This window comes from Drosophila biarmipes, chromosome 3L, assembly GCF_025231255.1.
Source record: "Drosophila biarmipes strain raj3 chromosome 3L, RU_DBia_V1.1, whole genome shotgun sequence".
NCBI classification, from domain to species: Eukaryota; Metazoa; Arthropoda; class Insecta; order Diptera; family Drosophilidae; genus Drosophila; species Drosophila biarmipes.
Genome location: NC_066613.1, coordinates 8,024,042 through 8,046,243, shown reverse-complemented (window position 1 = coordinate 8,046,243; position 22,202 = coordinate 8,024,042). Strand labels below are relative to the sequence as shown.

General features: G+C 42.7%; 4 protein-coding genes across 4 annotated transcripts; 2 read left to right on the top strand and 2 right to left on the bottom strand.

The window, feature by feature from the left end:
* The first annotated feature begins 148 nt into the window (after positions 1-148).
* On the top strand, positions 149-11,740 carry LOC108030610 (phosphatase Herzog). Its single transcript, XM_017103602.3, has 6 exons — positions 149-562; positions 805-986; positions 8,607-8,842; positions 8,910-9,091; positions 9,156-9,309; positions 9,369-11,740. The coding sequence occupies exons 2-6, from the start codon at positions 905-907 to the stop codon at positions 9,702-9,704; spliced, it is 990 nt and encodes a 329-aa protein (XP_016959091.2). The 5' UTR covers positions 149-562; positions 805-904; the 3' UTR covers positions 9,705-11,740.
* A 193-nt stretch (positions 11,741-11,933) lies between these two features.
* LOC108030634 (palmitoyltransferase Hip14) lies at positions 11,934-16,431 on the bottom strand. The gene is made up of 4 exons (XM_017103641.3): positions 15,464-16,431; positions 14,379-15,053; positions 14,025-14,304; positions 11,934-13,968 (listed from the first exon to the last, which is right to left on the bottom strand). Exons 1-4 carry the CDS (start codon positions 16,025-16,027, stop codon positions 13,574-13,576), a joined length of 1,914 nt encoding a protein of 637 aa, XP_016959130.1. The 5' UTR covers positions 16,028-16,431; the 3' UTR covers positions 11,934-13,573.
* A 488-nt stretch (positions 16,432-16,919) lies between these two features.
* Positions 16,920-20,434, top strand: LOC108030556 (DNA polymerase delta catalytic subunit). The gene is made up of 2 exons (XM_017103451.3): positions 16,920-17,086; positions 17,143-20,434. Exons 1-2 carry the CDS (start codon positions 17,031-17,033, stop codon positions 20,363-20,365), a joined length of 3,279 nt encoding a protein of 1,092 aa, XP_016958940.2. The 5' UTR covers positions 16,920-17,030; the 3' UTR covers positions 20,366-20,434.
* On the bottom strand, positions 20,378-22,035 carry LOC108030563 (ADP-ribosylation factor-like protein 1). Its single transcript, XM_017103461.3, has 3 exons — positions 21,870-22,035; positions 21,566-21,782; positions 20,378-20,885 (listed from the first exon to the last, which is right to left on the bottom strand). Exons 1-3 carry the CDS (start codon positions 21,871-21,873, stop codon positions 20,564-20,566), a joined length of 543 nt encoding a protein of 180 aa, XP_016958950.1. The 5' UTR covers positions 21,874-22,035; the 3' UTR covers positions 20,378-20,563.
* Between the last annotated feature and the right edge of the window lie 167 nt (positions 22,036-22,202).

The following is a 22,202-nucleotide window of genomic DNA, read 5'->3' as shown; positions in this document are numbered from 1 at the left end:
CCATCAAATCCCACTTACTCTTTGTGGTACACTAACCTTTTTCACAGCGTTTTCCGCCGCGATCATAGCGGTATATACCAACTTTTGGTATACGTTTTGCCAGCCAATTTGGCATTATCCACACACCGCAGTCACACTATTCCACGCGTTTTGTTTTTTGCGCTATTCCTATTACTTTTTTTCGACGTACACACGCGTTTTGTTTTTTTGCGCGATTAATTAATGGCAAGAAGATGCGAGCAGGGAAAACGAGTGCGAAAAATTAAATAACGAAGAATAACGAAAACATCAGCGCCCGAGCAAGTGTGCGTGCGAGTGCGTACGTGTGTGAGTGAGGCCCTGTCTGTGTGGGCGTTTATAAATAAAACGCTGCGAAGCTGTGTGCGGAAGGCAGACGCGGATAAAGAAGTAAAGAATGAGCGCAACCAAAAACAAGAGCAAAGGAGAGAAAGAAAGTGTTTTTTAAAATCGCTTCACAGTTTTAAAGTTACAACAAAACGGAAAGGCGAAAGTGCAACAGAGCGAAGGAGAAAGGGAGCGAGAGAGAGCGATAAATAGCGAGGTGAATATCAAAGGGAAAACCCATTTGCATCGAGAAATAAAACGAAGCGAACGGACGGCCAAAGCGTAATTGTAAAATTCCACTGTCTGGGGCAGGCTATCAATTGGTGCATGTGTGTGTGTGAGCTATATATACGTGGTATATATGGCATATATATACATCGACATTCGGAGAAACATGAAAATATCTCGCGCTAATTGTCATATTATATGTATCTCTCATGTGTGCGCAACATCTTGCAGCTATCCTATCCGAAACCGAAACCGATCTGATCCCGATTCCGTCTCCGACTCCGAGATATCAACCTGTTAAGCGAAGTGGAGCCAAGAACCGAGTGCTTAAATGGATGCAACATCAATAATCACGCAAGTTTCCCGCGACGACGAGCAACTGAACGTCTATCCCAGCTATCCCAATGACAAAGGTGAGAAAACGGGCGAAAAACGGGGAAACATCGGGGAAAACCCAGACCCACTGCAGACCTCCCCTCATGACTCATCGCCACTCAAGGCGTCACAACAAAGACGAAAGGACACTTGTCCGCTGCCAAGAAGTTTCGTTCCACTCGCCTCCCAACCAACACCCTCCGTGCCCCCGCTGACCTTTCGTGCTCGCCCAATTGCGGTCAATATAATCGTGGGAATAGTTAGTTGTACACATGTCGTATTTTCGTTGGTCTCGACAAACTAAATGGCAATGGCCTTTTTTATAGTTTATACAGGAGGCACTCAGTAAAAGAGTCAAAGGTGGCTAAATAGGCCAAGAAGCGAACAGTTAAAGAAAAGAATTTATTTTTAATAAATAAAATAACATCATGAATCATTTGTTTATGCGTTCGATCTTAGGTCACCATTTAAAATTAAAATCCTATTAAATTAAAAACAATTTGAATAGGATTCACATTTAACCTGTTTAATCTGATAGATACTTTACCAAACTATAGAGAATGAAGTACAGTATCTAAAATATAATATCTATAAAAAACTGTGGTTTACCCAATGCAAGAATCTGTATCCTATTTTTGCCCACCGTGAATTTGCATTAACCAAATAAATTTACTCGGGATTTCTCTCTGGCCAACAATAATAGTTAATAATGGTATTGTTTTCACCCCAGCTATGGCGCTTGTGTTCGATTCGCCCCCTTTTTGCTCGGCACACAGTGCTTTCTTGCTCGCTGGCCATTGTGAGTGATCTAACCACTTGCTGGCTTCGTTTTGTGGTTGCTGAATTATTTTGCGACGCAGTTGCAACTCTGCCGCCACCCACCGCCTGCCGCCCACCTGCCACCCACTGGCCCACTCCCACCTGTAATCAACTGATGACGTCTTTCGGCGCTTGTGACGTCATGGAACTTCGACACGAAAGCCTTTTCTTTTCTCCGGTTTTACTTTATTTTCCCTGCTTCTCGCTCGCCAACTGCTCAACTGCCTTTGCATGTTTACTTTCGAGGGTCTGACAATAGAAACTGCCAATTAAATTGCACAGTAAAAGCCAGCAGCAAAAAACGCAGAAAAAAGCTAGGAAAAATAGAGGAAAACCGGTATGAAGAGAGGGAGAGAGAGACAAAGAGAAAGAGCACAATAAAACATGTTGTGAGTGCTTTTCTTTCTCGCAGTGATGCAAACAAACAAACAAAGCAACAGACGACAACAAAAGAGAAGCTTAAAGGTTGCGAAACGCCTGTAATGAATGAATGAGTAACTGAATGGTGAGAGCCGAAGAGAGTGGCCTAGGTACACACAGAAAAATTAAATAGGTAATGAGTATTTCTCTATAATGTGGGAACAGTTTTATTAGTTTTTTATTTGATAAAATTTTTCGGATTACTGTTGAATTCTTTATCAGAGGTTGATTTTCTGCTATGTAATCGAAGATAAGATAATTGCCCTCTGCAATGACATTAAGAGTGTTAATATTGACTTGACCTCAGGTCTTCAATTTTTCTCTGTGCAGAGAGCCAAAGCAAGGAGGGTGGGGCCGGGCTAGGTGTCGAGAGCCGCGATGAACGCCTTAAAGTAAAGTAATAACTAATTTAATCTAATCTGCGGTCGCCACTGCACCTTTTGTACATGGCCACACACGTACAGGCCTTACTTGGCGTATTATATAGAAAATATTTGCGGTTAGGTGTTAATCGACGTCGTTCGCTCACTTTGATTTCGATTTCGATTTTGATCGACGCTGCTGCCAATTTGGCGCAAATAAATGTGTCTTTCTTATCTCCCCGCCGATCTATATGTGTCACAAGCTCGATTCAGGAGCCTACGTCTTGAAATCAAGTTATCCCCATGGGCTCCAAATAGGAAACCAAGCGGTTTTTACTAGTTGGGCTCTGAGCCACTGAGAGAGCGTGAGATACTAGGCGAGACGTCATCGCGGCAGCACGTACAAAACAAACACTTGAGGTCAAGATGGTAGTTTACTGATCAAGAGAAAGATAATATTTGCAGGTTCAAATAAATCATATGTTAAATGCCATATACTAATTATTTTTCGAATTTTCTTTAAGGAAGCGATTTGGACCTATCTATACAATCGAAAATTACAATCTTTTAAAAATACTGTCCCAGCAAGGATCGACTAAAATCCACTTTTACTTTCTTATTGAAGCATGAAGATTGTAAAATATCTGTAATCTCCCAGTTCAAAGGTCTTTGTGTGTGTTTTGGGGCCCTTTAAGAAACCCACTTCTATCACTCTGATCTCAGCTGTTTTTTGTGTTTGGCGAGTGGGTGTAGGGGGCCGTAGGAGTGCGAAGAGCGCGGCAACAGGGGCAACCGGCAAACGAGCAGCAACAGTTGAAATATGTTTTTCTTTTTTATTTGAGAGTGGGTGCCGCCGCCTAAGTGCTTTTTGCTTTGCCTCACCGCGTACAAATATTAGTATAGATATATGTTCGCCATAACGCCTCCCCGCGCCTCCTCCGCCCACCCCTTGACTCACCCTCGCTTATAAATACATCTATATTGTTTTTATGGGCAAACGCAAATGCTCTCCTAGTATCTCATTTCTAGGCGCCTCAGCTGAACTGCTGTGATTTTTCATTTTCCTCAAGGTCTTGGAAGCCAAATTGCTCGGGCACACACAGACAGCGCGTTTTCTTCGATTTAAGGCCCTTCTCCCAAACATTATTAGTTTTCACATTTCTTGAGCGAGTCTATAAATAGCCAAGAATTGTTAATTTAAGGAATGCGAATTGGGTTCAAAGATCCCCGGCATAAACAAATTTGGAGAAAATGGAAAAAACTGGATCGAAACGGTCAGTTTTCACAGTAAAATTCGAAAATGTTTATATATGTTTTCGTATAAACATATCACTTGTTTTAGTACTTATGGCAATGCGAAAATGTATTTGAATTTTTTATTGTGTCAGTTATTGCGTTAATCCAAAAATAGGTAATAATTGTATAAACATTTATTTAAATGTATAAACATTTTATATTATGCAATTATTAGCCAAATCTAAAAATAAGTGAATGGGAGGGAATTTGTGTGAATTCTTTATTTTAAGATTTTATTATTTTGTAGTATAAACAAAATTATTTTTTATGCATTTATTGCTCGCACCCCAAATTGTTAAAAAGTGATAAACACTCGTTGAATAACGCTCAAAACAAAATGGGCAAGAAAATTAAGACTCATTAAAAATATGTATATTTTTATTTCTTTCTCTCTTGATCTACTTTTATATTTTTTGAGACTGAAAGTACACTTTACTTGTACTAAAATTCCGTCTCTTCAAAAGTGTACTTAAATGACGGCCTTTTGGGCCCTGAGATACACGAAACAGACAGAGAACAGATGCATTGCAGTGCTTAATTATCGAAAAAATAATATTATATGCGGCCCCAGAAGAGCGGACTGCGTGCAAAAGATTTGCGCAATGTTATTTCCTATATACTAATGCCAACCGACAAGAAACACTTTTAAAAATGATGGCTTTAGCTTTTCCTTTTTAAATCGATAAAGGTGAACGAGTTCTGTACCTTGAGATTTTATCTCCCTGGTTGATAGGTTCGTTGAACTACGATGAGGGTTAAATAAAGGCCAACCCCAAAAAACAAAGGCGGGACTGGGTGCTGCAGTTCTAGAGAGCCATCCTTATAAGGGAGATAGCAGATTGGGTGTTCGAAAATTGTAAGGCAGGTGTTCCAACAGGTACAGTGAGAGAAAGCCTGTTGTTATTTTGTTGCCATAGTGACTACAGAATAATCTGGCTCCGACGGCCCAAAACAATGCCAACACTGTGTTTTAAAGGGTATTCCTTTAGCTGATGTTTACTGTCTCCATTGACACTTTTTGCCCATTTATATCACGTGCCATTGACTTTGTTTGCCATCTTCTTGTGCTGCGGCTTAAATGTTGAGCTGCCTCTATCTTGAAGTTTAAAAAACAGAATACAAAAGCTTCATAAATATGCTGAAGGTCGAGACTGTGTGGCATTTTTGTTGCTCTTGGAATCGGCAAGAATGATATCATAGTGTGCCCCCCACCAGATAACAAACATTTTGATTAGATAAGGTCTGTGGCCGAGAGTCGAATGAAAAAGCTTCAGTGGTGTGTGGGGCATGTGGGCAATTATATTCCCGATTTCTTACGAATTTTTCTTTTATTTGCTTTAAATTAATTACCAAATAATACCCCCCTTGTCGTGTTGCCCTCCTCTTATCTGACACCGAAGAGACCTTGCCCGCCAACAGAACCGAAAGTTGTCAAAAAAATGTGTTCAAATTATACAAAAGAAAATCTTTCGAGATTGCCAATGCCGCCTCGCATCTATAGACGGGTGTGTTGGCTGTTCTGGATCTGTGGGTAGGGCTGTCCTGAAGATCGAGCCCAAGTGACGCGTGAGGCCGTTTAACAGTCTGGCGGAGAAGGACTCGCATTTGCATAAATTAATGCACCCATTGTCCTTGTCTGTATGTTTTTTATATGGTTTTACATAAATCTGGGATTCAATTATCTGATATAATTCTATAAGGTAATTGTTGTAGACTGTGGAACGTTGTAAGCATTGCATCGCTACAATACAAGTCGTATATAATTTGTATGGTAATAAAACTGGTTCAGAGCATTAACAGCTTCAGTTGAGTTATAAGGGGAGTAAAACAATTACACTTGGGAAAACGCAATTCCGATCTTATATAAACGTGTAAAAGTAATAAGTCTAGCTGGCCATGCCTTTTACCATTTATTTTGATTGGTGGACATCAAAGGCGAGCTGACAGAAATAATTGCTCTCAAACGAATTCAAATATTTAATAATTCAGCGTGACCGACTCGGCTCGCATACTTTCGGCCCATATTTGGGTGTCTATTAAAGCAGAATCTCGCAGAGACATGACAGATTGTTGCCCCAATAATGAGCTATAAATATGGTCATCTAAATATGTCTGGAAACGAGCACAAGAAGAATGCGAAGCAACTGCCCACACGAAAACACCTTAAAAATAGGACAAAAGCCTATTTGAGTGTGATGCTGTGGGTGGGTGGGTGCTTGGGTCGGTACGGAATGGATGGGAGTGGGTTGGTTGGAGCTGTTGCTCCATCGGCGACCCAAATATAGATTGCCTGTCAATAATCAGCCAGGATACAGAGCAGTTTTCAACAAGCTGAGTGTTTCGGGTTGGCTTTCGGCCCCTTTTATGCAAAGTTATGCAAAAAGTTGAGTAGTGAGAGCGGAAGGGGCGGGGGATGGCGGCTGAGGGGAATGGTTCACCTGCCTAATAATTGCAAATGCCAGACGCTGGAGAAAGCTTTCATTATGCCAGAGAAGTAGCAGCAACTACAACAAGAGCACGCGCTCATAAAATATTCAAGTGCATTTGCACTTCACTTGCAAGGGTTCTATGAGAAAAAATACATTAGGAAAAAAAAGAGGGGAACGTGAGGCTAAGTACCCTTTGTACCCTTAGACCACTCTAAGCGAGCTGCGATCTTAAAAAGCTGTCATAGAACAGAGATCTCTTTGCTGTATCCTTAGAAGTTTGTACATCCTTTCCCCAAAAGGTAATAGTTATGTCGAAATCTTTAAAATATGGTTATTTATATGGTTTATTTTTTAATTGACTTTCGAAAGACTGCAGAGTTTCGTGATAAATAACTTTAAGAGTAATTTCATAAAAGTATTTTATTTTTGTTTTTAAATTGTATTACTTTTATCAGGCATATATAAAACAAAAAATTTTTCATGAAATGCATAGTAAGAACTACCAACAAATACATTTTGATGGATTGCACTTTCTGCAATGGAATTCTGATACCTTGAAGAAGGGTATCGTAAAAAGAGCGGCACAGAAAGAAAGCTCGTCACATCCTAAGCTCAGTTTTCACTTGGCTAACGGTTCAATGAACCGTTACGTCTAGCTTAGCCAGCAAGAAGGACGCTCCCCGACCTCCTGCCCCTGTCCCTGCCTCTGCCACCCACTCCCACACATCGCCGACTTGAGCTTGTTTTCCCTGCTAAGTGATGTTTGACTGCTGTTTCCTTTTGTTGCCATACAATGCAAATTGCGGACGGACGCATTTCGCCATCCTCTATCCGTGGCACTCCACTTGCCACCACCCCCAATCCCTTTAGCCAAGGTGGCCGCGCCCCGAGCCAGCTTAAAGGTCAACCAGTGACCTTCTACTCATCCATCTATCTATCCCAGTAACTATCTCGCTGACTCGTTCTTTCTGCCACAGTTAAACTTCGTTAACTCGAACTAAATTTACTTCGCGTGCAATACAAATAACAAAAGGTTGTTACTTTTGCATTTATTATTTTTTATAAAATGTAATTAATAAGTGAAATTGCAGAAAAACAATTCCAATTTTCTTAGGATCTGTTATTATATCACAAGCTAATGTTATGCCATTGTGCTTATGCTGTAATCTATAATTTAAAACCCACATTAATAAAAATGAACAAAAATGGTTTGCTATTTTTTAGATAAAAAGTGCAGTATTAAGATTCGAAAGTAATCACTTTGAGCTCTCACAAACAACTAAAACAATCAGCTTTGAAGTTTGAATATAGCTTCCGGACTTACTCAAAATAATTTACTGTTTTCTGTCTCGTAACAAAGCAAGACTGCTGGTAATTTGAAAATTATCTCTCAAGCTTCATGAGTGCTGTCAAATTTACTGTTATTTTCACGACAAGAATATTTGATAGGTTAATTTATGTAAACCAAACTAAGTAACAACTAAATTTTTATTATAATTTTAAGTGGTGTTTCAATGTTGAAGTGGGACTGTAACTCGCTGACTCGCTCTACCTGCTACTTTGTTTGTGTTCGCATGCAATTATAGCATTTCCCATCGATTAAACGCATTTTCCACCCCCAACCCCACGCCACAGCTCCCCTTGGCGCGCGGTGTTGCTGCCTTCTAGCTTTGCCTTTGACTTCTATTTATAAATATTTTCGCACAAAAACACAAACCACAAACCAAAACACACTGGCGGCCGAGCGAAAACTATAACAAGTTGTCTGCATTGCATGCACTGCAGTATTAACCAGATATAGAAATTGGAATAGATCTATATTTGTCTTATGCAAATGTAGCAAACCAAACAGACAATGTTTATGTCATTATGGGGCACAAACTGTAAATAGTAATCCGAGCAAGGCGAAACATTCGTTCGAAAATGGGATGAAAATATGGACGCACGTATGGGAAAACACCGTGGGCGTATTTAGGGGTCTTAAATACTGCGCGAGAAGTTTTTATGAGGCGGCTAGAATGTTGTTTAAATTAATGGAGGAGCCATCGGGAAAATGCCTGGAATTTCTATTAAAATATATGGAGTTTAACCAAAGGAATGTGCTTTTTAATTGGAAATCCCTTGTGAGATTTATGATGAGCTTAAATCCCTAGTTCAGTCAAGATTAGTTTGTTTTAATGAACTAACCGCCAATCTTCAACGTTTAAAGCTATAGTTTAGTGCCATATTTTTGTTATATTCATCATTCTTAACTTCATACCAAACTCTGATATTTCTGGCATAAATTCTTTAAACCAAAGATACAATCTATTATTTTCTTGCATATCCCCAGACGACGTGGATCGCCTTAAGCCACAGAAGCGAGGATTGTTCCAATCTCTGCTTTGCTGCTGGCGACGAAACCGAACGAAAACCAACCAGAATGGCACACAAATCGACGGTACGACAACACCGCCACCATTACCGGACCAACAAAGGTACCTACTACCTCAGGTTAGGCTCACCGATATGCACAGAAAGTGCATGGTCATCGATTTGGACGAGACCCTAGTGCACAGTAGTTTTAAGGTGAGTCCATCTAAGGGATCCTTCGATATTCCTCATATTAATAATATTTGTGTTTTGTACTTTTCAGCCCATACCGAATGCTGATTTCATAGTTCCAGTGGAGATCGATGGAACCGTACATCAGGTGTACGTTCTGAAGCGACCGCATGTGGATGAGTTTCTGCAGAAGATGGGTGAACTGTACGAGTGCGTTTTGTTTACAGCATCACTAGCCAAATACGCAGATCCTGTTGCCGATCTGTTAGACAAGTGAGTTGACCTCAAATTAAATACACTTTTACTTAATAAAATGTTTGCCCTTCTTGTATTTCAGATGGAATGTGTTTCGTGCAAGACTGTTTAGGGAATCATGCGTTTATTACAGGGGTAATTACATTAAGGATCTGAATCGTCTGGGGCGGGATCTTCAGAAGATTGTCATTGTCGACAACTCACCGGCCAGTTATATCTTTCACCCAGACAATGCAGTAAGTAAAGAAACTCTCAAATTTTAAACCTCTTGCTAAACAATTTCTTTACTCAATAGGTTCCTGTAAAATCCTGGTTCGACGATGTCACCGACTGCGAACTGCGCGAACTGATCCCGCTCTTTGAGAAGCTTAGCAAAGTCGATTCCGTCTACTCGGTGCTCTGCAATTCGAACCAGCCGCTGAACAATCAGGCCAACCAGCAGCACCCCCAGGAGCTGCAGCAGGCGCCGAACCAGCTGCACCAGCAGCACCAACAGCAGCAGCAGCAACAGACCATCTCTGCCACGACAGTTATTACCCAGGCAACCACGCTGTCTGCGCCGACCATGTTGAACCAGCAGCAGCAGCCCAGTCCGACCAGCCCACAAAGCGAGCTGCTGCAAAAGACGTAACATCAGTGGGAACTAATGTTTATAAATATATGATAAATTGTATACATATTACAAGACCAAGCAAGCCGATAAGCAAGCAAACAAACGCCCCTTCCCCAGCTCTTCACTCACTAACCCGAGATGAAACCAACTACCATTTGCTATATACTATAACCCCGCTCGACACCTAGGCTAAGCATAAGTTTTATATGATATACATAATTTTTACAGTACCCTATTTACACGGCACATTTGTTATTTATTCTTGTTTTGCTCTACCAATTACAACTATTATTATTTTTTGTGTTTTTTAAACTGCTAATTGCTTATTGCGTTTTGCGGTACCCCGTCTAAGGGGTATGATAAACCAAAACATAAGCCTCTATTTCTACCCAATAATCATAACTCTGTAAGCGTATTTAATGGTAAACCAACTGAGCAAGCAAAAGATTTAAAGGCATAAAACAAAAATGATAACTATACATATGAGCAGAGAGATAAAATCAAATTCAAAATAGCTATATTTATATATATTTTTTATTAAAAAGAAAATAAAACAAAAATAACTAAGAGTAAAATTAGGAGAGGAGAAACAGAAGGGAAAACCTAAAACAAAATATATTATATGTGTACTAAAAGAAATTTATATATACATACATGGATATATATTTAAGGCGTGTCTACACATGTTTATAGCACTAAGGCATGTATAATATTTCGTATATTTATTAAACAAATAAGTTTACACGCGGTCCCCCACTCACGCTTGGTCGCTGGCACTGGCAAATGTCAAAGTTGGTATATCGTGTTTGTCGCGGGGAAGGCTTCGTCGTATCACATTCTGGTTTCCTGAAATGTCTGTCAATCGTGAGTGGTTGGGCCGCGTCTAAACAAGTTTAAGTTGCATTGCAAGAGGGTGAAAATGGGCTATCTGTAAGCCACTTTGTGAAGCATCAAAAAGTCTGCGGCGCGTCCGTAGTTAATCTATAAAGAACAGCGGCGATTGCGCTTGACTGTGGCCCAAAGACCCGAATTACCATTCGGTCCCAATCTGTACTCACATTTAAGCCGACCTGGTATTACGACAGTCCCACTGTCCTAGCGCAAATTCAAGTTTGCGTCTTCGGGCCTCTGGCGAGCGCAGTTGCCACACATTGTACTAGGCTTAATGGAAAATTATACATCTATATATTTTAACCAACTTATGTTAATTTCCCCTCTTATCAAGTGCGCTTATGAAACGCATTGCAATATATATTTACGACTACTTTAATACTTTGACTTGAACTTCAACTTCGGCCGCGTTCTGTACGTATATTCTGTGTTAGCATGCGAAGACGGCAATTGATTGTAAACAATGAAACACCTATAGCTTCTTTCAACTCCGACCAAATATCAATCATATAGTATATATTGAGCTCAAGCTGGCCACGCCGAAATCCCACCTGATAAATATATTGTATAGACAAAAGACGCTAATGCTATCCAAACCACACGACACGCTCACAGACCAGTCCAGATCCTCTTTCAATCTTTTATTCTCTGCGTAACATCCATGTCTTGTATTTCTCAACTAACTTTTGCAACAATTCTTTTATTTAGAGCATAAGCCTTTGTGTGTTTTAATTTGCTTAAACTAAAATCATAATATAGAAGGAAACAAAAATTGGCACGTTGCAAACGAGCGATATTCTCATATTTTTTGCAATCAAGCAAGTAAATTAAACATAATGCTAAAGTAATATATGTATTGTATATCATTTACACCCGCAGCAAAAGTCTTAAGCAAAAGCTTAACAAGGAGAGTTGCAACCAATCACGGAAATAAAACGGGAAAAGTGATTTGATTGCGTATATTTAAATGTTTTACTTTTAATAAAAGCAGAACCATAAAACCATTTAACCTAATTTATCATAAAAGGGAAGAAATTCTATTTTTAAAGTGAGCCTATAAATGTAATGCATCAATGTCGAAAAAAAATAATTAAAACAAAAAATTAAATTTCAAAATCTACAAATATTATGTCATCAAACAATAAAAACAAATTAAAACCCAATTCGAGTTCGTTTTATTTTAAACCCATTTTTAATCGAAAGCTCATTGATTTATATATAGCTAACTAACTTATACTTCGTTCAGCTACTGCATTCCTTATCTTATCCTTATAGTTTTCCACCCTCTAACAGCGTTTTTATGGCCGTAAATATTTCCTATTCCGTTGAACCTAATATAAATAAACACAATTCGCATTTTGAATACGGAATAAAGTTCTATTTATTATTCAAATTTGTTTTTAACGCACATACACATACACTTTATCGAGCTCACAATTTCCATCGTTCTACACACTATTTAATACATTCATTTATATATCTTTAGTTAAATATATTTGTCTTGAACTTAGCCGCTAAACTAAAGATGTAGGCAATGGGGTTGATTTGCTTGATTTTCATTAAATAGGCCAAAAACACTTAGTTTATACGTTTATATGCGCAATGCTGTGAGGAGCCTCGCTTGATGTTAGATCTTGTTCGGTTTAAATAGTCTTTTGAAAGCTTTCTTTTTGTAGCAATGCGAGCGAAGGGAATATACAAAATGGATTTGAAACATATACATCACTTAATAGCAAATCGCTTCGTCTCCACCTCCTTTTGTATAATCTCAAATACAAAATACATCGAAAAAGTTGTATGTTTAATCCATATTTAGTACATAGTTGAAAATGTTTGCTTAGCGATTCTCGTATTACATTTGTTTGTAGGTTTCGTTTGAATTAATATTTAAATGCATTTAAGTAACGTGTTACAATTACAACATATTTTATCATTGCTATGCGTGTTGTTCTCAGGTTGCTGAAATTCCTTTTACATAATAAATAGATCGTTTCATAGCTACATGGGTTTATATAAATATGCAATTTATTTTATCAATTTGTGGCTGAAGTTGCACTTTAACATTTTACTTAAATGATTTTCTGACTAGACTAGTGCATAATTAGAATGGGATCGCATTTAGAATTCATTCATTATTTGTTTAAGTATGCTAGTGCTTGGGATCGATCGGTTAATTTGTTGTCTTCGCTGTATTTGCCATATTATTATTAAAAGTCTTTGCGTGCCGTTGCTGAAGCGAAGTTTTCGATCCTAGAGAGCTACTGGCGTCTCAAAGTAGGTGAATAAGTAAATATTCCTGAATTTTCACTTTAATTTTGCATTCTTATAACACAGATTGCCAGATTTTCCGGTCCATCTAGGAGAAACTTCGTTCAGATTCCACCCCATGCAAGTAACTTAGAGCTTTGACAATATTTCCATTTGGTGTTCTCCTTTGTTGTGTGCGCTTTACAATTTGTTAATATCTCAGTACGTGAATTAGAATCTGGAAAATTGCACGCTTAAACAAACTCTGGTTTTGATTATGGTTGCATTGGTAAATTTGTTCGGTGTTCATTTGCTTACGATTGCATTTAGGTGTTTGGTTTTTGGTATACAAATACTTTGAAGGACAAAAACGTTTTGTGTACTTTCGGCTTATGATCGAAGAGTAAGAAATACGCAGAAATGTACAGAGTAATTACAGTAATACATGCATAATATGTACTTAAGTGAAGGGAGGCCGTACCTGGCCTGGACCCCAACTCGTCCATCCGATATCGGTCAGCGATGACGCTTCTTTCTTGGCTGTGTTGAATTCTTCTTCGCAACTCGTGGTTTATATATTTTTTGCAGCAGATCAGCGGGGACCAATTAAAATGGTTGACGGAAATGAAACGGGTGGGATACTTGGGAAATAGAAAAAGCATTAGCGGACTATCTAAAGCGTTTGGTGTCGGTTGTTAAACATGCGCGATGGGCATCTGAAGCGTCTTCGCATCCCGATAGGACTTGTCCTACACGTACTGGTGGTCGCCAGCCATTCCATCTGGGCAGTCCACGCTCAGCAGCGGCTCCTTCTCGATGGTTTGATGCGTCTGTGCATCGTAGTCGTAGTAGTTCATCCAGTCCACCCGCTTGGGCTGAACCAATCCGAAGCAGCTGCACTCAAGGAAGTCCACGAGGTTCTGGATGGGACCGCGCGTGAAGGGGCTGTGGCCGCCCTTGGCCTGGAAGTGGCGATACCGTCCGCGGTTCATGCGCTCGTTGGTGGTCATGCCCAGGCAAATCACCTGATATGTCTGACAGATCGTCAACAGAATCACCCAGGACATGTGCAGCAGGGCGTTGCCCATCACCCAGCCCACCCAGGCGTCGCAGTTGCCAATGGCCCGCATGGCACCGAGAAAATCTGCGGGTGACTCGCGCTTAAGAAGGATTCAAAGGAGGATCAATCTTTTAACTCACCATCGAATCGCACATTGCACTGGTTCACATAGTACTTGGAGCCGCCGTACAGCATCCAGACGCACATAATCAGCAGCATCCAGAGGAAACCCATAAAGTAGCTGTGGTTCTTCAGCCCAATGCAGTTGCCTACCCAAGGGCAGTGGTGATCGAATCTCGCCACACAGCGATCGCAGACGGAGCAGTGCTTGGACCGAATGGGCCGGCGCACCAGGCAGCCGGAGCAGAAGGAGGCGGGCTCAAAGCCGATTCCACCTCGCTCCGAAAGCTCAATGATGGTCTATGGGGGATAAATAGGTTGTTAACATTAATATAATTATATATAAACGAATTCGTAAAGAAAACTCTACTCACCTTAAATCGCTGTTCCCTGGTGGGCCGAATAATGCCCGGATCTCCCTTCCACGACTTGAGAAAACACACCCACAAGGCCAGTGAGGAGATCAGGAAGCAAACGGTGGCCGTAAACGGCACAGCATCATCGATGTACATCAGCCAGGTGACATAGAACCAGGCCTTGGTGGCCAGGTAAACGCTTAGGGGCAGTAGGGCCATCAGGTGCTCATCGAACAAGGCCTTGCCGATCGTGTGAAATATGGCGTACAAACAACCCAGTAGGAAAAACTTGATGATGTAAAGCGTGTTCACGGTGAAGACGATGCCGGCCAGATAGAAAGCAGTGAAGGGACAGGCCACCATGGACCACCACCTCAGGCGCTTGTCGTGCCGCAACTTGGAGACCAGCGATCGCCGCTGCTGCGAGGTGAGCGCCGCCTCTTTCACGCGGTCCATCACTTTGGCCCCTATCCAAATTGCTCCCGTCTGGGATTCCAGCATCGAGAGCGGCGTCTCGCCCCGCAGATTGGGCACATCCAGCGAGGCCTTCGACTTGAGCACCAGTGTGGAAATGGCCGTGGCATTGCGTGCTAGGATGGCCCAATGCAAGGCCGTGTTTCCATGCGTATAATCAACCATTGCGGGGTTCGCTCCGAGGGTCAGCAGCAAGCGCACGGGGTCCAGAGCGCAAACCTTAAAAAAATGTTATTAGTAACGCTGAATTTGGTAGAATATCTTAATCTATCATAATATTTAACTGCTGATTAATATGGTTGCAAGGCTTTATTAAAGACTTACGACCAAAAATAAGTTAAAAATATTTCTTCATAGTCATTCTTTTTCACATGACATTTTCAACATGATTTTTATGGCAATTAGTTTTTGAGTTCTTATCATATGCCCCAGATTCATTACACATTTCCAAGAATTATACATTAAAATGACTCCCCAATGAATGGAAGAATTTATCAAAATTGTACATAGCCCTATTTCTTATTATTCCAGATGTTTATAGATGGAATGATAAACCAAAAGAGGAATGTTTTTTATAGGCTCGAAATATTAACCCTGTAAAAATAAAATTCGCCAGACCTGAAACTCACCTTCCATGCTGCCCACATCAGCGCCGTCATTCCGCCTCGATCCTGGAGATCCGGGTCCACGCCCTTTGCTATGAAGTAGGCTACCAGAGCGGTGTGCGCGAACTGAGCGGCGATGTGTATGCAGGAGCAGCCCTCCGCATCCCTGATCCTGGGATCTGCGCCGGCGGCCATGAGGAGAACGACGGCACCGAGATGTCCCTGTCGGGTGGCCCAGTGCAGGGGCGTGGCATTCAGCTCCCCGCCCACGGCGTCCACGGTGGCGCCCTTTTCGAGGAAGTACCTGATGATGTCCCTTCGATTGTTGATGGCCGCCCAGTGGAGCAGGGTGACCGTTTCGCTGTCCGGTTGATTGACATCCCACCCGGACTCGACCAGCTCCCGGACGCGGGCAATGGCCCCGTACTGGGTGGCCTTAACGATGTCGAAGCCACTGTAGTCGGGCTCCACGGGCGCGGTGGGGGGTTGCTGGGCGATCAGCGCCGACTGTCGCTCGTTGTCCGGCTGCTGGCCGGTTCCCGGGACGCAGGAGCCCGTGGTGGCCGCCTGGCAGGCACTCTGGTACATCGCTGGCTTCTCTGGGTTCCCGTTCCCTTGGGGTCGTCCAAACGTGATTCACACTGCGATGTGCTCGTCGTAACATTAACCGTCCATCCCCTCCTTCCAGCGGGCGGGCGAGCGAGAGGGGCGAGGTGAGGTGAGCCGAGCGGATGGCGAGAGAGAGGGAGAGAGCAGGAGAGACACCCTCACCAGGCACTGTTTCGGGCAATTCACAGGTTTGTCATTTTCACCGCGGGTATCCTCGGCAGCTGCGTTCTCCTCCGTATCGCGGGAGCCTTTTCTCGGAAGAAACTCCAGGTGACGGCACGGATCTCGCGGTAATCAGTTTAATGCGTTTTACCTGCCAATTCAGGAGGACTACAAGCAGTTTTGGTGGTACAATACAAGCTGATAGCACTGAATGGCGCGTTTTCCAGCACTGCCACGGGGAATTTCGCAACTTTTTAGGTATTTTTTAAAGTTCAGCTGTGGTATTTTTAAGGCATTTTTAAATCCAACTTTAGCTAAATTATTTTTAATGAATCGTAAGAAATTTAAGCTCAAACTAAGCTCTATAATATCTACAAAATTACATAAATTTTTTCGAGTAAACAACCTATTTTCATCAGTGTATATAAAAAAAATAAAGATTAAGTTGATAGTTCTAATTGTTTAAGTTGATCTCGTTATATTTATTTTTATGTGTTTAAAGATGTACCATAAGGCGATTTTTGTAACTTTAAACAACTATTCTGCGAATCCAGTTTCTGAAAAAGCAATAAGTTTGGCTGTGTTTTTAAAAAAAACTTTAGCTATAATTAATTTAAAAGAAATAAATATTTGTAAATAAAAACTCGCAAACCGTAATTTTTTTATTTTGGTATATTTTCAGCACTGGAAAGGTCCTAATGTGCAGTTTTGCCTAAACTTCGGTCACACTCTAACCACCTGCGAAAGCGCGCCTAAATTTTTGGCATCAGCACATCTTAACTCATGTTTTTGGATTATCCATTGCATTTGAGTTCCCAGAATGGACGCCAAGCGCAAGTTTAATGGAACCTCAAATGGCCACGCCAAAAAGCCCAGGTAGGGAAGCCCTAGAAAAAATGTAAACATGTGGTCATACAAGCTTTACTCTACAGGAACTTCGACGATGATGAGGAAATGGGGTTTGAGGCGGAGCTGGCCGCCTTTGAAAACTCCGAGGAGATGGACCAGACATTGCTAATGGGCGATGGGCCAGAGAACCAGCAGACCAGCGAGCGCTGGTCCCGTCCAGCGCCCCCTGAACTGGATCCATCCAAGGACAGTTTGGTGTTCCAGCAGCTGGATGTGGAAAACTATTTGGGACAGCCCCTGCCTGGAATGCCAGGTGCCCAAATAGGACCCGTGCCGGTGGTCCGCATGTTTGGCGTCACCATGGAGGGCAACTCTGTGTGCTGCCATGTCCATGGCTTCTGTCCGTACTTCTACATAGAGGCACCCAGGCAATTCGAGGAACACCACTGTGAGAAACTACATAAAGCTTTGGATCAGAAGGTGATTGCCGATATCCGCAACAATAAAGATAATGTTCAGGAGGGAGTGCTAATGGTGGAACTGGTGGAGAAGCTGAATATCCACGGCTACAACGGAGACAAGAAGCAGAGGTACATCAAAATCTCTGTAACGCTGCCCAGATTCGTGGCTGCCGCCTCGCGCCTGCTCAAAAAGGAGGTGATCATGTCGGAGATCGACTTCCAGGACTGCCGCGCCTTCGAGAACAACATTGACTTCGACATCCGTTTCATGGTGGACACGGGAGTGGTGGGCTGCAACTGGATTGAGCTTCCAAAAGGACATTGGCGAATAAGGAACAGCCGGAGCAAACCACTGCCCGAATCGCGCTGCCAGATAGAGGTTGATATTGCTTTCGACAAGTTCATCTCGCACGAGCCAGACGGCGAATGGTCCAAGGTTGCTCCCTTCCGCATCCTCTCCTTCGACATAGAATGCGCTGGTCGCAAGGGAATCTTCCCGGAGGCAAAAATGGATCCGGTCATTCAGATTGCCAATATGGTGATTCGGCAGGGAGAACGAGAACCCTTTATCAGGAATGTTTTTACCCTGAATGAGTGCGCTCCCATTATAGGAAGCCAGGTGCTGTGCCACGAAAAGGAGACCCAGATGCTGGACAAGTGGGCTGCATTTGTCCGTGAAGTCGATCCGGACATCCTGACCGGCTATAATATTAACAACTTTGACTTTCCCTACTTGATCAATCGAGCAGCGCACTTGAAGGTTAAGAACTTCGAATATCTTGGCAGGATCAAGAACATTCGCTCCGTAATTAAAGAGCAGATGCTGCAGTCCAAGCAAATGGGTCGCCGGGAGAACCAGTATGTAAACTTCGAGGGTCGAGTTCCCTTCGATCTACTGTTTGTCTTGCTGCGCGACTACAAACTTCGCTCCTACACTCTCAACGCTGTCAGTTATCACTTTCTGCAGGAGCAGAAGGAAGATGTGCATCACAGCATAATTACTGATCTTCAGAATGGAGACGAACAGACACGTCGTCGTTTGGCCATGTACTGTCTAAAGGATGCCTACTTACCGTTGAGATTGCTGGAGAAGCTGATGGCCATCGTTAACTACATGGAAATGGCTAGGGTGACGGGTGTGCCGCTGGAATCACTGCTCACCCGAGGACAACAGATCAAGGTTTTAAGTCAACTACTGCGCAAGGCCAAAACCAAGGGATTCATAATGCCCTCGTATACCTCTCAAGGCTCGGATGAACAGTACGAAGGAGCTACTGTGATTGAACCGAAAAGGGGCTACTATGCCGATCCCATCTCGACGCTGGATTTCGCCTCCTTGTATCCAAGTATAATGATGGCGCACAACTTGTGCTATACCACTTTGGTTTTGGGTGGAACTCGCGAAAAGCTGCGGCAGCAGGAAAACCTCCAGGATGACCAAGTGGAGCGAACGCCTGCCAACAATTATTTTGTTAAATCTGAGGTACGTCGTGGCCTGCTTCCCGAGATCCTGGAGTCCCTTTTGGCAGCCAGAAAGCGCGCTAAGAATGACCTTAAAGTGGAGACAGATCCTTTTAAACGGAAGGTTTTAGACGGTAGGCAGCTGGCGCTGAAGATTTCAGCGAATTCAGTATACGGATTCACTGGTGCCCAAGTGGGAAAGTTGCCCTGTCTGGAGATCTCCGGCAGCGTCACGGCCTACGGCCGTACCATGATCGAGTTAACCAAAAACGAAGTGGAGACGCACTACACAACGGCCAATGGTTACGAGAACAATGCAGTGGTCATATACGGAGACACAGATTCCGTGATGGTTAATTTCGGAGTTAAAACCCTGGAGCGCAGCATGGAGCTAGGTCGCGAAGCAGCGGAGCTCGTCAGCTCCAAGTTCGTTCATCCTATTAAACTGGAGTTCGAGAAGGTCTACTATCCGTACCTCCTGATCAACAAGAAGCGCTATGCGGGATTGTACTTTACCCGACCGGATACCTACGATAAAATGGACTGCAAGGGCATCGAAACTGTGAGGAGAGATAACTCTCCTCTGGTGGCCAACCTGATGAATTCCTGCCTGCAGAAACTACTCATCGAAAGGGATCCCGATGGCGCAGTGGCTTATGTAAAGCAGGTGATAGCCGATCTTCTCTGCAACCGCATAGACATCTCCCATCTGGTCATAACCAAGGAGCTGGCCAAGACGGATTACGCTGCCAAACAGGCGCACGTTGAGTTGGCCGCTAAAATGAAGAAAAGGGATCCTGGCACGGCACCCAAGCTGGGTGATCGAGTTCCATATGTTATCTGTGCGGCAGCTAAGAACACACCAGCTTACCAGAAGGCTGAGGATCCTCTGTATGTGCTGGAGAACAGCGTTCCCATCGATGCCACATACTATTTGGAGCAGCAGCTGTCCAAGCCGCTGCTGAGAATCTTCGAACCCATCCTGGGAGATAATGCAGAGTCCATTTTGTTGAAGGGAGAGCACACTCGCACACGAACTGTGGTAACTTCCAAAGTGGGTGGACTTGCTGGTTTTATGACCAAAAAGACCTCATGCTTGGGCTGCAAATCCCTGATGCCAAAAGGTTACGAGCAAGCCTGCCTGTGCCCACATTGCGAGCCCCGGATGAGTGAACTGTATCAGAAGGAGGTGGGGGCCAAAAGGGAACTGGAGGAGACCTTCTCGCGCCTGTGGACAGAGTGCCAGCGATGCCAGGAATCCTTGCACGAGGAGGTGATCTGCTCGAACAGAGATTGTCCCATCTTCTACATGCGACAGAAGGTGCGCATGGATCTGGACAATCAGGAGAAGCGGGTGATGCGATTCGGGCTGGCCGAGTGGTAACCAATGCATGGATTGCTGAATTGTTTAATCCTATAATTTATTAATTATATTACTAGAAGTTATTACAAAGTTTCTTTCGGTTCGTGGATTTTTGCGCAATTTGCAATTTGAAAAAGCTGTAGACGATTCCTAGCTGGCGATGCTTTGGACACACATTTTTACACAGGGGACTGGGGGTGCTGGGGACTGGCTAAGGATCTACTTGCGGCTCTGCAGGGTGTTGGACAGCCAGTCCATGGCCTGGTCGAGTCCCTCGCCCTTGGTGGCCGACGTTTTGAATATTTGAAATGTGCGGTTCTTAAGGTTCTCTAGCCCTAACGCATGATGCACCTCGGCGACGGTCATGCATCCGTCCATGTCCTGCTTGTTCGCCAGGACGACCAGTATCGCGCCGGCCAGCTCCTCCTCCCGCAGCATGTACAGCAGCTCGTCCTTGGAAATGCCTATGCGGTCCCGATCCGCCGAGTCCACCACGTAGATGATGGCGTCTGTGTTGCTGTAGTAGCAACGCCAGTATGGTCTGGAACGGAAAGGGAACGGATTTAGAGATTGTAAAGCGATTTTTTAAACAGAAATTTTACTTATATCGTGAATAGCTTGGAAATGATAAGGCCCTTATGACATGTGGAGTTTTTGAACCTTGAGCAAAAATTAGTAAGATAAAAGAAAACTAACCTAATTTAAAAATTCAAAATATTTTTGATTATGTAGAGAATTTATTAAATAGGTCATAATCTTTTTCTGCTTTAAAATTGTAGTATCAATCAATACCCAGGTAAAAGTCAGAGGCCCTTTCTAGATTCTCTTAGAGTTAAACATGGTTATTTCTGTATTGCCATTTAAAGTATTAATACAATAGTTTTCTGTAATATAGACTTGTAGACTACAAATTTAGTCTTTATGATTTAAGAAAATTTATAATAACAAAAAAATGATAGTGTTACATGTTAGAATTCTCTGCAGAGTCCCTTATCTCGCGATCGTCTTTGCTGACTCACCTTATAACTAAAAGCACGACTTATTAAAAAATAAAACAAAAAGGTTTAGTAAGAAAATCTGCTCCTTGCTTAAACCAAAACTTAAATTTAAAATCTTCCAGAAAAATATTAGAAATCATAGAAATGACTCCTGGGCACCTGAATATGGTGAAACTCTTAGTGAGGATCCCTCACAGTGGGGCTGACACATTTCACCACTCACCTAATACTTGTTTGTCCGCCCAAGTCCCAGACCTGGAACTTGAGGTTCTTGTAGGTGACCTGCTCCACGTTGAAGCCAATGGTGGGTATCGTGGTGACCACCTCGCCCACCTGCAGTCTGTAGAGGATTGTGGTCTTGCCGGCGCCGTCCAGGCCCAGGATCAAGATGCGCATCTCCCGGGAGCCGAGCAATCCGCGAAAGTAGCTGAGCACCCCACCTGGAGGAAGAACGTACGATTTTTATGACCAGACATCGTCACCGGGTGCCGCTGGAGTGGGAGGGTCCGCTCCAGGAGTCTACAAACCCATGATTACGGCTGAACTTTGTCTAGTGCTGGCGCTGCCTCCAAATGCTCGAGTGTAAACCTAGTTAATTGTATTTGGTGCTACAATTAATACAAAATCGAAATAATCTTGTTTTCACTTTTTTTGGGCAGAGAGAATGGTTTCCACTTTGCCATTCACAGGGCACGCGAACATGACGTGTCACAGTGTGCGTTCATCGGACAAATATTTTTAAAAATAATAAAATGTAAATAACTTTGGAAACATGAATAATAAATTACTCTGAATCAAATAAACAAAAGTTTTAAAAGTCTTAAAAAAATAATATTTTAAAAATACAAACAGTGACCCGC

Bases quoted from the DNA above. Each gene is read 5' to 3' on its own strand.
- LOC108030610 (XM_017103602.3), top strand. From the start codon at position 905: ATGGATGCAACATCAATAATCACGCAAGTTTCCCGCGACGACGAGCAA. The intron at 9,092-9,155 runs GTGAGTTGACCT...CTTGTATTTCAG, and splicing joins GTTGCCGATCTGTTAGACAA to ATGGAATGTGTTTCGTGCAA. The intron at 9,310-9,368 runs GTAAGTAAAGAA...TTTACTCAATAG, and splicing joins TCTTTCACCCAGACAATGCA to GTTCCTGTAAAATCCTGGTT.
- LOC108030634 (XM_017103641.3), bottom strand. From the start codon at position 16,027: ATGTACCAGAGTGCCTGCCAGGCGGCCACCACGGGCTCCTGCGTCCCG. The intron at 15,054-15,463 runs GTGAGTTTCAGG...CATTTTTTTAAG, and splicing joins TGATGTGGGCAGCATGGAAG to GTTTGCGCTCTGGACCCCGT. The intron at 13,969-14,024 runs GTGAGTTAAAAG...AGTCACCCGCAG, and splicing joins GTGCAATGTGCGATTCGATG to ATTTTCTCGGTGCCATGCGG.
- LOC108030556 (XM_017103451.3), top strand. From the start codon at position 17,031: ATGGACGCCAAGCGCAAGTTTAATGGAACCTCAAATGGCCACGCCAAA. The intron at 17,087-17,142 runs GTAGGGAAGCCC...TTTACTCTACAG, and splicing joins GGCCACGCCAAAAAGCCCAG to GAACTTCGACGATGATGAGG.
- LOC108030563 (XM_017103461.3), bottom strand. The intron at 20,886-21,565 runs GTGAGTGGTGAA...TTTCCGTTCCAG, and splicing joins GGCGGACAAACAAGTATTAG to ACCATACTGGCGTTGCTACT.